The 15,324-nt window shown below is 39.4% G+C and overlaps 1 protein-coding gene across 4 annotated transcripts in view; it reads left to right on the top strand.

Moving 5' to 3' along the window:
• IARS1 (isoleucyl-tRNA synthetase 1) overlaps window positions 1–15,324 on the top strand; it is a 178,299-nt gene that overhangs the window by 62,912 nt on the left and 100,063 nt on the right. For all 4 annotated transcript variants that reach the window (XM_038410534.2, XM_038410535.2, XM_043518835.1 and 1 more), the window contains one exon: window positions 5,030–5,128. In XM_038410534.2, coding sequence (XP_038266462.1) covers window positions 5,030–5,128 — 99 coding nt within the window. The remainder of the gene's footprint in view (window positions 1–5,029; window positions 5,129–15,324) is intronic.

Genomic DNA, 15,324 nt, shown 5'->3' with positions numbered 1-15,324 from the left:
ATACACTATACACTGAAATGTAAATACAATATTTATAATCCAGTGGATTTATTTTATAATTACATGGTAAAAAGAAGAAAGTAAGTAATTTTTCAGTAATAGTGGTTGGGAGACTTCTGTGTTTGTCAGATTTTGTAAGCAAGTAGTTTTTGAGTGAGGTGAATCTTTCAGGATACACATGACAAATCAGACTCCTGAAAGGGGTACAGTAGTTTGGAAAGGTTGAGAGCCACTGCATTAGAAAATTACTGGAAATATACATTGGACACACAGCAATCGGTTGTTGATACAGAGAGGCAGTCTTTCCAGTCCTTTTCTCCTTATGTACAAAAAGATCTCCATGAATTTGAGAGGATGCTCATTCCAGTATACAGTTAGGCGATGGTTAGCTTCTATTTCTCTAACGTGCTGAAATAGAGGAATTTTAAAGAGAGTACATTTCATAAGGGTCCAGAGAGCATGTTACCTTTATCACTTTTACAAAAGAACTACTGGTGCTGAACATCAATGGTAATCTACAGTTATTGCTCCTTTAGATTTTTCTTAAAATGTTTATATAGCTTAGATATGTTTTAACATTTGATACATGGCTGTGTCAGGCATTAGCATGTGTAGAGAAACTTTTCAACAAAGCAGAATAACAGATATTTTAAATGATTGAAATAAAGTTGATTTTTTACCTTTGAATTAATTTTGCTTTAATAATAATAATAATAATAATAGCTTCAGGATGGTACCCTGTTACTGCTGAATCACCCTAGGGTTTTGCCTGAGCTGTTTTACTGTGTGATCTTTTTTTCTTTACACATTAACTCTTTGTTGTTAGCTCTACATTGCTGTAAGATATTTAGTTGATGTTTCACTTTGTAGAAACTCCAAGGATTCCATGTTGAAAAGGTATTTCCTCTAATGTTAACTACTATCAGACAGAAAGGAGTAATCCCAGCTGATATTGACTTGGGTGTACAACTGTTGGTGGGGGTTAGTAGAGAGGAAAGTAAAGGCCTTATTCTTTTCAGTGTAAGATTATACAATATTATGTAGAATATCAAGCTCTACTACTGGAATGCTAGAATAGGATATCATCCCCATTAACTCCCCATTAATGCCAGATTTGGTGCTTGATCATATCCTTGCCCTTGTTTGAAACCAGGTGCCTGCTACTGAAATACCCCTTAGTGGCCTGCAGTTTCAGAAGAGTGTTTTTTTCTTTTCAGTAGTGCTACTGCTGCCACAAAGGTTGCCCTGGTGAGGGGAGGGTTCCCCTTGCAGATATGACATAGCTGAGGGCAGGGGTCAACCCTATGTGGTGAAGTTTTCTAAGGTAGCATAAATGTGCCTATACTTCCCCTTCCCTCCAATAAATAGAATACTGCAAGAATATTACCGCTCCAGGCTCTTGCTCTTCCCCTTAAAGTAAAAGTCATAGATATTGTAACTCTTAATTACACAATTAAATTTATAGCCTGGGATTAAAGGGAAATAGAAGCCAAGATACAGTACTGGAGAAGAAAAGTGATGTGACTTTCGTTATCAGGCTGCATGAAACATACTCCCACTCCTCAGCTTTAACAAGCTTTGCTGGTGGATTTTCCTTTTCTTTCTTCTGTCACTCAGGAAGGCTCACCACTAGGCACAGTATTCTCACAACAATTGAGCTATCTCTTAATTTTAATCAGTATTCTGTAAATTTCCGGCAAATCCTTGATGTGAAGTAGTTCAGTGGATATAGGCAAGATGTTGAGCGTTTTAAGATTGGGTTGTTGACAGTAATGGCTGCATTTGGGAAATAGTAGCAGGTCATTCTTCAGGATATTTGCTTACAAATGTCTGTCAAACATGCACTCCAAGAACCAAAGCAGACTGGATAGGGACCTTGCTCATTTGTGCAGACAGCAGTGTTTTTAAGAAGATAATGTTGTGCCTAAACCTGCTCTGTAACCTTGGGCATGCCACTTTCCCTTTGTGCCTCAGTTTCCCCATCTAAGACTGGGATAATGATAGACCATTATAAAGTACTTGGGGATCTATTGATGAAGTGCTTTATATAAGAGTTTAGTATTAGTGATCATTGTTGCCACCAACACTTAGGATACCAAAATGGCCCTTTTGCAAGGTTTCACTGGTTATTTTTGCTTCAGCGGCAAAGAGTCTCTTGGCTGTTTCAGCTACAAAGACAATTGACCAGGTTGTTGCAGGTGGTCAACTTCAGTATAAACACCCTTGTGATGTGAAAGCACCGACCTTTGGATGGCAAATACACTGATGACATTCTTGTTGGTTCAGACTGGTGAATCACTGCAGCTGATGGTCATCTGGCTGGATAAGAAGCAACTCGTATTGATCTGGTTACTAATTCAGGTAAAACTAAGTCCTTGGCCATCACCATCAAGCAGTCTCCAGCTCCAGATTACAATCTGCTCAGTGTTAACCTGCCTGGAAACAGCATCGAACAGGTGGCAGCAATAAGCTTTTAGAGGTGACTGAAAACTATAATTCTTCACGCAAAAGTTCCATTCATAGTTTTTGTTTTTTTATTTTATTTTTAATTGGACAAAATATTTTTGCTTGTGAGTTACCAAGTCTATGAAAATTTTGTGTGTGTGTGAGATTGGTACCCATTTTAAATACTGTCTAATTGGTACCCCTTCATAGAGAGTCTTTTGTTTAGTTTCACTAATGACGATCCAGAGTTATAATTGACTACAATGTACATATAGTCCTACAACTGGTTTGTGTCCTATTTATGGTTAGTATTGTATACAGTAGAAGAAAATAAATATTGAGGGATTGGTTTGTAGTTACATGCAAACATATGGTGCTGTTTGCATCTTGGTGGGATGCCTTTAAGGAGTAACAAGTGAAGGGTAGAATTAATATGACTTATTCTGTACCTATATCCTGGTTTAACCCATGTCAAATAAGTGAGGAAAAAATACCCAGTGACTGCTAAGTGAAATACCTGTTTATGTTGTATATGAAGAGGACAGAGACTGGTGTGTGGAAGAGACTGTCCAGTGGGAATCTTACCTTTATACTTCTGGTCTTTTTTTTTTTTTTTGGACCTGGTTCTGCTTTCTATTAGGTCAAACAGCATAAATGGATACACTTCTAATTTACGAGGGTGTAGGAGAATCAAAACCTATCTTGAAATCTTATCTTTACTCTTTCACTTATAGAATTTATTTTCATTTAATAAAAATGAGATTTTTAAATACAGCAGTGAAGAAAGTCTACTAATTTACATGCAGGCACTTGCAGGAATTACTGGAAAGAAAAGGTAGTATATATCCACAGGTGTATTAATTTAGATAGCAAGCTTCTACAGGACTCTCCGTCAATCAGCTAAGCAGCATTTGTAATGTAAAATTGCACTAAGATAGTTAAAACACGTTACTTGTCTAATATCACTTTTCCATGTGTATAATTCCTATGCATGTCAGAGATGTTGAATGCCCATAAATGGGAGAGGGGGGTGATCCCTAAAACAGTTTCTATTAAAATGTTGTCCATGCTATGGACAAACATTAAAGAGCCCTATTCTTAAGAAAATCCCCACTAAATAAAATAGTGGTAAAGAGCAAGTGAAGAACCATACATCGAACATAGACAACATTCAGAAAATGTTTTGCTCCTTTTACTATGTGAGGCTCTCTTACTAGGGAAGTGTTTATATATTGAACCTGTATTGCTTTAGGCCAAGGTTTTCTAAAGTGCCCTGGTGATTGAACCCCTTGTGTTCATTAAAACTGCAAATGGACTAAAATATGATCCTGTACAACCAAACCTGAGTTTTTGTTAGTGAAACGGAGACATTTTAAACAATTTTTTTTATAAAGTTGGGGTCTGAGTTAATAGCGTGAACTATGTAGAAACAGGGATTAGAGAGTAGGAATAGGGAGGTATTTTAGTCTCTGAATATATGGCATTGTTGAGACCAATACACACATTGGAATATTGAGTACAGTTCTGGTGTTCACATTTTAAAGTTAAAAATTACAGAGGATGTGCAGAAGAGAGCTAGAAAAATGATTCAAGGGCTGGAGAGAGTAAATGTCCTACAGTGAGAAATTTAACATAATGAGATGAAGCACTTTGTCAAGAAGAAGCATGAGAAATTACTTTATTATGGTGTGGAAGTTCCTTCCCTGGCAAAAGATACTAGGTATTAAAATCTACTGGAGAAAGACATAACAAGAACCAGTTGTTGGAAGCTGAAGTCAGATAAATTCAGACCGGAAATAAGGCATAAATTTTTGAAAGTAAAGGTGATCAACCATTGGAACCAACTACTAAAAAGTGGTGGATTGTCTGTCTGTTTTGAAGTCTTCAAGACTGGATACCTTTCTGAAAGATATCCTTCACTCAAACACAACTATTGGGCTCAGTACAGGGGTGAAATTTAATGGCATCTGATATACAGAACATCAGACTGGCCTTAAACTTTATGAATCTGAGTACTAATTTTTAAAATTTTCCTTACTAATTGTTTGTATTTTTTTAAAATTTTAAACTGCTAATTGAAACGTGCCTAAATGAACTTGTTTGTGTAATAACATTTCAGGTTGATTTAATATGTGGTGTGAAGTGCTACAACATAAACTCAGTTGGAAGGCTTAAGAATTAGACTTGTTTTACATTAAAATCAGCATTGATATACATTAGTCAGATGCAAAATAAGGTGTAAGAATATAAAATTAACTCCCCACAAATACAGTTTCTCTTGTTTATTTTCAAAATCGAAAATAACTGTATTTGCTACATTTTGTTGTGGGTTTTGAAAATATGGAACTGGAATGGAATGGAAATATGGAAAATAAATTGACTAAGTACAATAATTCCTAACAAGTGTGTGTGTTGGGTGCAAAAATTGATCTGTCAGTACATTAACTAAATATTAACTATTGAAATATTTGGTTGTGGAGAGATGATGTTGGCATATAACAATATATTGTTTGCTAGGTAAGAAGATATCCAAAATATTTAAAATATATATATGTGAACCTATTTGTGCACTCTTTTCTTACAGGTCAGATACCCCTCTAATTTACAAAGCTGTACCAAGCTGGTTTGTAAGAGTAGAGCACATGGTGGAGAAGCTGTTGGAGAACAATGGTCAATGCTACTGGTACTGTATCTTGCATATATTTATTATTTCATTTCTGCTTATTAATACACTGTGATAATTACTGGCTTGTTTCCATTCTACCCTTCTGGAGCAAAGTTAGTGAGATGGTGATAGTGACCAAATCTCCAGGAGTAACTAACCACCTCCAATAATAATAAAGGCTTCAAAAAGGGACAAAGATTGAGGCAGTGCTCCTGCACTAATAAATAGCTTGTTTCTTTGGACAGAATCAAACTCCACATAAATACATGTAGTCTCACAGCTGTCTGAAATACCCATATGTCTTTACCCGCACATACATTTCCAGAGAAAAACTAGTTTTAGATTAATTTTTATGGTTGAGTACCGATCAGTGATTTGGGATAAAATATGTTATAGGGATACTGCAATTATCCCCAAACCAAGGAAATCTAGAGTAAATGTTAAACTTAAAAGAAATCTGAACGTGTTTAAGGTGTGGAAATGCACCATTAAGGCATAATGTCAGCTTTGTCCTTTAGACACACTATACAATAACATATGATTTATAATTAAAGATTATGTTTATGGTTCCAATTCAGATTACAATGGTTTTTGGACAGTTCCTTGCATGTTGTCATTACATTGCAGAGTTACAGTTGTTTGTCCTAACTGTGCAGTTCAAAAATTTTAACAAGAAAAAAAGTGACAACTCAGTGATCATATATATTACACACTGAATTAATCATAGGACTGGAAGGGACCTCGAGAGGTCATCTAGTCCAGTCCCTGCACTCCTGGCAGGACTAAGTATTATCTAGACCATCCCTGACAGGTGTTTGTCTAACCTGCTCTTAAAAATCTCCAATAAGGGAGATTCCTTAACCTTCCTAGGCAATTTATTCCAGTGTTTAACCACCCTGACAGTTAGGAAGTTTTTCCTAATGTCCAACCTAAACCTCCCTTGCTACAATTTAAGCTCATTGTTTCTTGTCCTATCCTCAAAGGTTAAGAAGAACAATTCTTCTCCCTCCTCCTTGTAAAAACCTTTTATGTACTTGAAAACTGTAATCATGTCCCCTCTGTCTTCTCTTTTCCGGATCAAACAAACCCAGTTTTTTCAATCTTCCCTCATAGGTTATGTTTTCTAGATCTTTAATCATTTTTGTTGCTCTTCTCTTGACACTCTCCAATTTATCCACATCTTTCCTGAAATGTGGTACCCAGAACTGGACACAATACTCCAGTTGAGGCCTAATCAGTGTGGAGTAGAGCAAAAAAATTATTTCTCGTGTCTTTCTTACAACACTCCTACTAATACATCCCAGAATGATGTTTGCTTTTCTTGCAACATTGCTACACTGTTGACTCATATTTAGCTTGTGATCCACTATGACCCCAGATCCCTTTCCGCAGTATTCCTTCTTAGGCAGTCATTTCCCATTTTGTATGTGTGCAACGGATTGTTCCTTCCTAAATGGAGTACTTTGCATTTGTCCTTATTGAGTTTCATCCTATTTACTTCAGACCGTTTCTCCAGTTTGTCCAGATCATTTTGAATTATAATCCTATCCTCCAAAGCATTTGCAACCCCTTCCAGGTTGGTATTGTCCACAAACTTTATAAGCGTACTCTCTGTCATTATCTAAATCACTGATGAAGATATTGAACAGAACAAGACCCAGAACTGATTCCTGTGGGATCCCACTGGTTATGCCCTTCCAGCATGACTGTGAACCACTGATAACTACTCTCTGGGAATAGTTTTCAAAACAGTTTTGCACCCACCTTATAGTAGTTACAAGTAGGTTGCATTTCCCTAGTTTGTTTATGAGAAGATCATGCGAGACAGTATCAAAAGCTTTACTAAAGTCAAGATATTCCACATCTTCTGCTTCCCCCATATCCACAAGGCTTGTTACCCTGTCAAAGGAAGCTATCAGTTTGGTTTGACATCATTTGTTCTTGACAAATCCATGCTGACTGTTACTTATCACCTTACCTTCTAGGTGTTTGCAAATTTTTAACTTGTTCTTTTCTGATTTTACCCTCTGATCCTACCTCATTTTCACTGGCATTCACTATGTTAGACATCCCATTACCACCAACCTTCTTGGTGAAAACCGAAACAAACAAGTCATTAAGCATCTCTGCCATTCCACATTTTCTGTTGTTGTTTCCCCTCCCTCATTGAGTAATGGGCCTACCCTGTCCTTGGTCTTCCTCTTGCTTCTAATGTATTTGTAGAATGTTTTCTTGTTACCCTTTACGTCTCCAGCTAGTTTGATCTCGTTTTGTGCCTTGGCCTTTCTAATTTTGTCCCTTCATATTTATGTTATTTGTTTATGTTCATCTTTTGTAATTTGACCTAGTTTCCACTTCTTATGGCACTCTTTTTTCAGTGTCAGATCATTGAAAATCTCCTGGTTAAGCCAGGGTGGTCTCTTGCCATACTTCCTATCTTTCCAGTGCAGTAGGATAGTTTGCTCTTGTGCCCTCAATAATGTCTCTTTGAAAAACTGCCTACTGTCTACAATTTTCCTCTTAGACTTGTTTCCCATGGGATCTTACCTACCAACTCCCTGAGTTTGCTAAAGTCTGCCTTCTTGAAATCCATTGTCTTTATTTTGCTGTTCTCCCTCCTACCACTCATTACTCTGTACACTTCTACTCCGATATAACACGACTCAGTATAATGCAGGTTCGCATACAATGCAGTAAAGCCCCGACACGCTTCTCTGAGCAGCGTGTTAAGGGTGCCGGGCCGGGGCCGAGGGGTTGGATAAGGGGCAGAGGATCTCGGGGGTGGTCAGGGGCTCCTCCCGCTCCCCCCCCCCAAGGTCTGGGAGGCAGGAGCTGTGTGGGGGGAGCACTTTTGGTGGCCCAGGGGTTTAGGGGGAGGCTGGGAGCAGCCCGCTCTGCTTCCCTCGCCCCAGCCCCAGCCGTGTTGCTCAGGGGAGGGAGCTTGGGGGAAGGGATCCCCCCGCATTCACCGGCATGGAGCAGCCCGACTCCAGCCTGCTCCACACTGCCAGCTCCCAGCTGCAGCGCTCCACTTCCTGCCACAGGTGAGTGCGGGACCTTTCCCCAACCCCGCCCCCCAGCGACACGGCTGGGGCCAGGGCAAGGAAAGCGGAGTGGGCCGGGGCCGCTTCGCTCCACTTCCCACTGCCAGTGAGTGCGGAGGGTGTCCTTTCCCCAACCACCCCACGCTCACCGGCGGCGGGAAGCGGAGCGCTGCGCCTGGGAGGTTGAGCAGTGGAATGGGCTGGGGCTGCGTTGCTCCGCTTCCCGCCGCTGCCAGTGAGTGCCTGTCACAGGGTGGAGTGTGTGGATAGGGGTCGGAGCAGTCAGCAGACAGGGAGCAGGGGGGTTGGGTAGGGGATGGGGTCCTGACGGTGATTAGGGACGGGGGGTCTCTGGAGGGGGCGGTTAGGGAACAAGGGGGGGCCAAAGCAAGTGGTCTCACCTATAACACTGAGATTTTTTTGTCTCCCCAGGACCGTGTTACATCTGGGTAGAGGTGTATTTTCATGATCACTTTCACCCAAGCTGCTTTCCAATTTTAAATTCTCAACCAATTCCTCCCTATTTGTCAAAATAAAATCTAGAACAGCCTCTCCCCAGTAGCTTTCTCCACCTTTTTGAAATAAAAAATGGTTTCCAATACATTCCAAGAACTTGTTGGATAATCTGTGCCCTGCTGTGTTTTTTTTTTCCCAACAGATGCCTGGGTATTTGAAGTCTCCCCATCACCATCAAGCCCTGTGCATTGGATGATTTTGTTAGTTGTATATAAAAAGCCCCATCCACTTCTTCTTCATGGTTAGCTGGTCTGTAATAGACCTCTGCCATGACAACACCTTTGTTTTTTACCCCCTTTATCCTTACCAAGAGACTTTCAACAAGTCTGTCTCTATTTCCATCTCAGCCTCAGTCCAAGTGTATACGTTTTTAATATAGAAGGCAATAGCCCCTTTCTTTTTCCTCTGCCTATATTTCCTGAGCAAGCTGTACCCTTTTATACAAATATTCTAGTCATGGTATTATCCCACCAAGTCAGACTGTGATGCCAACTATGTCATAGTTGTGTTTATTTACTAGCATTTTGAGTTCTTCCTGCTTATTCCCCATACTTGCATTACTATACAGACATCTAAGATACTGATTTGATTTCTCTCCTCCTCCCCCCCGCCCTAGTTCTGTCTTGTCTCTCCTTTATCCCTGCTATAACAGCCCATATTGCCCCCCAATTCTGACCCTTCTCCCAGCTGTCCATGTTTTTGACTTACCTGTGGGCTTTGGTCACCTGCCCCCTTTGAACCTAGTTTAAAGCCCTCCTCACTAGATTAGCCAGTCTGTATCCAAATATGCTCTTCCCTTTCCTTGATGGGTTTTGGTTTTCCATCACCATCGTGGGTGGGTTGGGAGTAGGGATGAAGTACTGCCTGCTGCTGGAAGTAACCAGCAGCCAGTGTCCTCCCTATGATAGAGCCATATACTTCTATGCCCGGTGGTGTGACAGCAGTCCTCTGTAGCTGGATAGCTTCCTCAGCCTTGGAAGTCTCCATATGAATACTGTCAATGAATTCTGCGTGGGCATGGATGCTCCTCAGCCTAGCCACCTCTTCCTGTAGCTCTCCAACCTGCTTCCTGAAAGATTCCACCAGCAGGCACCTTTCACACTGGATGGTCCGTTCCCCCCCCTTCCCCCCCAGCCTGGCTTTCTGAGAGTGAGAAATGCAGGCCACAGTCTCTGCAAGTCCACACCAGGATTTGGGTAGAGGCATCCTGGTTAGCTGTCTGGATACAGGCAGAGGTGGAGGAGACAGGAGCGGTTTTGGCACTGGCGATGTGGCCTTTCCTAACCATAGCGATTATATATGACTCCATCCCACAAACTCCCTCCTAACTCCCCTGTTTGTGGTCCCCTTGGTTGCTTAGTCTCTGGCTTTTAAGGCCTTCTCTCGTTGATCACAAGGCTGATTGAGGCTGATCAAGGATAATCCAAGGAACAAAGGCTCAAACAATCCCAGACACACAATCTCAACTCACCCAGTGTCTGAAATAACTAAAATAGCCTGAAAGAGAGAGAAAAACGCAAACAGCCAAGCAAACTCACTCACCTCAAGGTTAGTACTCTCACCTTGTTTGGTCAGCAGGGGGATCTTTGGTTAAAAATGGGTATCCATGGCAAATAAACCAAATAATACTTTTAACATGAATGCCTTACATTCAAAAATATTAAATATATAAAAAATATTAAATATCTGTGTACCATAACTAACTAAGGCTTTACTGAAGAGGCAAGAGAAGAGGGAATTATTGGAGATGGCAGCCATTTTGAGAGGCTGAGGCTTTGTGACTCAGCTGTGTGCTGACAGCACTCAGGTCTGTCATTCTGCATTCTTACACAGCATTTATTGTTCCAAAGATTGTCCTAGTGCCTTCCTTCCTTCTCTCACCCCAATATGAGTCCATGATAAGAAGCTTGACAGGAAAAGGGAAAAGAGGATGAAAATGTTCCCTCACAAATGAGGGGAAGGGGGAGAAGAGGAGCAGAATAGAGAACTTTTTGGTTCTACAGTTCTACTTCACTGGTTGTCCAGTGTTTAAATATCCTGATGATAAGACAGCTCAGAGAGTGAAGGCTTTAGTGCTGTATACTCTGGGACTCTCAAACTGTAGCCCAGTTTGAGGAGTGACTTGAATTAATTTCTGCCATCCCTGTGCTCCTTTTTAGCAGGTGGATAGCAATTAAAATATCCCTAAATAGCTCTTATGAAACTTGCATGGAAGATTTTTTTTAAAGTGATATGCCTGCTGTGAATGTTAATTGACATGAGAGAAATTAAGTAGCCCCTTGTTGTAGATTATCCAGAATGCTTCAGAGGTGGCTCATTAAGTGTGCAGTAAGCAAATGAACAGCTTGGATTTATAAGGCGGTTTCATACTTAATATTGCTTTCAGTTTTCAGTAGCAGAGCATACTGCTGTTCTACTTTTGGGGAAAGTAATGGAAGGAGGAGATAAAAGTGGTTTGCCCTCTGTTTGAATTAGCTTTTAAAGAAGTTTTTACTGTTCTGATGACTGAGAATGAGTATACATGTTGATTTGACTGATTTCAATGTGAAAACTACAATTATTTATTCATTAATAAGTAAAAGGAATGTTCCAATAGTAAAAACAATATCTGTGTAATAGACTTTTAATCTTAGTATGGGGAGGACATTTAGGGGTAGAACTTGAAGGTATATCCACCAAGGGCGACATTCATCCCGATCCAGGGGATCTCCACTTGAATTCTACTTAATCATCATGTTGAGGATTTAAGTGATGTCTACAGCCTTATGTACATCATTTGCACTGGAGATAAATTTGACCCCAAATGTAGACAGATAGTATATGATACTGATGAAAAGTATGACAGTAATTTTAAAAAAAAATTACGCTTTCCCATCCAATGATTTTGTTAATTGACAATATTCGTAACTCTTAATAATTACAAGAAAGTAATTTGTCTTGGGAAAAATTGCCTGTTCAGACGACACACATGCCATGAGTTAACTGAATGCCTTTTTTTTTTTTAAAGGCATCCTGTAAAAGCAATGATGTTTTATGGATTGTCATAAACTCTTTTTTGTGGCTTCACTGACACAGGGAAGCTTGTATTTTTATAAATGTCTTGTAAAATTATGCTGATTTCTCTAGCATGTGATTTTAATAAAAAATTATTTAAAAGCATCCAGGATATAGTATTTAACAAAAAATCCTTATGTAGCAAAAACTACATGAGTTTTAGACTCTCTCAAAAAAGGCTGCTCACTGAAAACTTTTCCCTTCTGTGTACCATAAGTCTCACTTATGTGTACCACAGCCTTGGGGCTTGATTTCAGAGTTGCTACGGTAATTTCCTGCTGACTTCAGTTGTAGGTACTCAGGATGTCTCAAAACCAGGTGCTTTGTGTTGGAGTGATTTGGCCATTTTGATATGGTCTTGGGAGTAGGACCTAACTTTTTAAATTCTGATTTGGGTTCTTTGGGCTTCAGCATCTCCTAAAAATAGGAAAACTGGAAATGGATGCCTTTTGGGCTGTATTAACCTTTGCAAATGAGTTTTATGACTGCCTTGCTTTTTTAATTAAAACAAATGACTGTTAAGAATATTGTCCCTTAAGAATACTCTCTCTCTCCTTTATAGATGTTGCTTTTGACAAAACAGATTAAATTTTAAACATAGTTTGACAAACTTTATAACCTAATTGAATTCCTAATTAGTTTTTTAATGAATTAACTTACCACGAATACATTTTTGAACAGGCATGGCTTTAAAGCTAGCAACTGTCTTCATTTTGAAAAATGAAATATCTTAAAAGAATGCACGAGCAAATGAAACAGTAATACTTCAAAGTTAAGTAGGAGCTCAGAGCTTTACAAAAAAGCTTTTCTATCTCGTATGACTGAAGTTGGTTGTCTACCCATTTTACAGCTAGGGAGGTGGAAGTTCAGACATTGTGTGACTTGCCAAATGTTTTGAAGCAAGTGTGGTAAAACTGGTAAACAAAACTCAAGAGCCTGATGCCCAGTGCCAATAAGCCACGGTCCCTTACCTAAGGCTCTGCTGCATGAACGTTTCCCCTATGTTCCTATACAAGGTTAGAATTGCTGGAATAGCACTTCATTTTGTAGCCTTGGACAAATCACTTCATCTTGTTGCTTCAGTTTCCCCATTTGTAAAAGAGGGATAATACTTCCCTACCTTACATTGGAGTTGGAAGTCTGTGTAATTTATATTTGAGTTGATGAGGACTGTAGAAAAATGTGGAAATAAAAAGAAGAGATGCAGAGTCAGCTGTTGCATGTAAATTTCAGTTTTAAAAAGGTCTCCCTTTTCTCACCCTCTCTCACCTACTCGTACTACTGCGATTAAGTTTGGCCAAAGGGTACCATGTGACTAGTTATAAAAAAACTCTACCTCCAGGCAGGACCCACCAACTTCCAGATCAGGCATTCTTTGTATCTAAAGTAAAAGCTCCATCACGGGGGCAATGAAGAATGATGGAAGGGGAGAAAGACAGATGCAAAAGACAATAAGTGACTTCATTTTATTTTTAAAACCATCCTAACCTGTTACATTTCCCATTTTCAGGAGGCTTGATTGCACAAAGCATTACATCAGGGGTCAGCAACCTTCGGCACACGGCCCATCAAGGTAATCCACTGGTGGGCCGCAAGACATTTTGTTTATGTTGACAATCTGCAGGCATGGCCCCCCATAGCTCCCAGTGGCCGCGGTTTGCCGTTCCTGGCCAATGGGAGAGGCAGCCAGCACGTCCCTGCAGCCCCCTGCAGGTCCCATTCACTGGGAATAGTGAACCGTGGCCCTTGGGACCTGCAAAGGGCCGTGCCTGCGGATGGTCAACATAAACAAAATGTCTTGCAGCCCGCCAGCAGATCATCTTGATGGCCCACGTGCCGAAGGTTGCCGACCCCTGCATTAGTTAATGGGAAACTCCTGAGAGAAGACTCATCAGCCAGTTCTTACCTTTTCTCTATCTCATCCCCAACCAGAAGCAAGGTCCCAAGGTCATATTTTTTTCTCTTTGAAAACAATCTCATCATCTATTAAACCTAGTGCAAAAATCTATATTGATAATTTTGCAGCATTAAAAGCAGAAAGTCAGAAAATGTTAAGATTCTAATAATAATTACTTTTCATGCTTATAATGCACACCTGATATTTTTTACAATTAGTGATTAAGTTGTGTATATAAACCAGATCACTAGCTGGTACAAATGTAATCTGGCCTCCTGAATGTGATGATATGTCACTGTAACTAAATACTGATTTTGCACTTTTTGACTTGAATTTTGCAAATTCACTTGTTGAAAATTTTAGCTTTCAGTGTCAGTTTGGTGTTTAATACTTGAAAAGATAGCAGTTTGTTTTTATGGATGAGAAAGCTAAACCTGGGGATTTAACTTGTTTTAGCCCATTGATTTAACTTGAAGGGTTTTACTACACCTCTTTTGACTTCTAGCAATAAAATTAATTCCGTAAGTCCCTTTATTTGCTGTCTATCAGTGAAGCTTTAGTTAAGAATAACAAATGGATATTTTTTCCCCATGTAAGCTGTTTAATTTTAAATGTGAAAGTTATATTTCTTTTATTTGGCATAAGTAGAGACTTTTTTTAACCAAACACCTGTAACTTCCTACTTTTTAAAATCTCATAATAGAATTGTCATTTTTTGTGAAGTGAGCTGTAGCTCACGAAAGCTTATGCTCTAATAAATTTGTTAGTCTCTAAGGTGCCACAAGTACTCCTTTTCTTTTTGCGAATACAGACTAACACGGCTGCTACTCTGAAACCTGCGAATATATTAAGTTTCCTTCAAGGCATCCACAATTGCCTAAGCATATAGCAAAGTCCAACACTAGATGGTAGCATTTACTGGGGAGAATGCAAACTTCATTCTGTCATCTAGACTGGGATGCAAAAGAAAACAACTGCCAAAGTAATTCAATGTTTGTGTTATTTTAGGACAATGTAAGTGAGAGAGGGCATTATCACTGGTAAAAATCAGATTTAGTGTAGGTTAGAGTAATTTAAGGTCTTTTCTAGCAGTCCTGACATACACCTGGATTTTGATACAATAAATCTGCTATTCCTGCTCAAAGACTCTAGAGTAGAGACTACCAATTGTGATAATCTGTGGCAAATGTTCTTCCTCCCTAATGAAGTGGCCACAAAAAAACACCGTCACTTGCCAGTTAAGGGATTAAGGAATAAGGACTCCACATTTTGAAGATTAATTGACTTTACTACTTTTAACAACAAGTCTCTAGAGAATTTACTAAATTATCAGTAAATACATTATGTTGAATGTCTGTCCTTTTATAAGTCTGTAAAATATTAATGTATATATGTTGAAACAGGCTAATTAATTTGTACTCCAATGTAACATACTTTTGCATGCAAAGGTCAAAACATTTTAAAGAAAATGGTGTGGAAAGTGAGGGCTTTATTTCAGTAAGTGAAAGGTTGCGCTTGAAAATGCAAATTTTTCAGCATCATTGGCCAGATTAGGATGTTAAGAGTAAGTAGCGTAGTGTCTGCGTTGCGTAAAGTAAAAATCTTTGAGAGCTTGCTTGTGTGTGTGCTTTGTATAAAATGAGTAGGTTCTCAACCTTTTTCTTTCTGAGACCTCCCCTAATATAAAAACTCCATGGCTCACC

The sequence above is a fragment of the Dermochelys coriacea genome, chromosome 7 (assembly GCF_009764565.3).
Source record: "Dermochelys coriacea isolate rDerCor1 chromosome 7, rDerCor1.pri.v4, whole genome shotgun sequence".
Lineage (NCBI taxonomy): Eukaryota > Metazoa > Chordata > Testudines > Dermochelyidae > Dermochelys > Dermochelys coriacea.
Note: the sequence above shows the minus strand (reverse complement) of the source record. Positions and strands in the feature narration are given on the sequence as shown.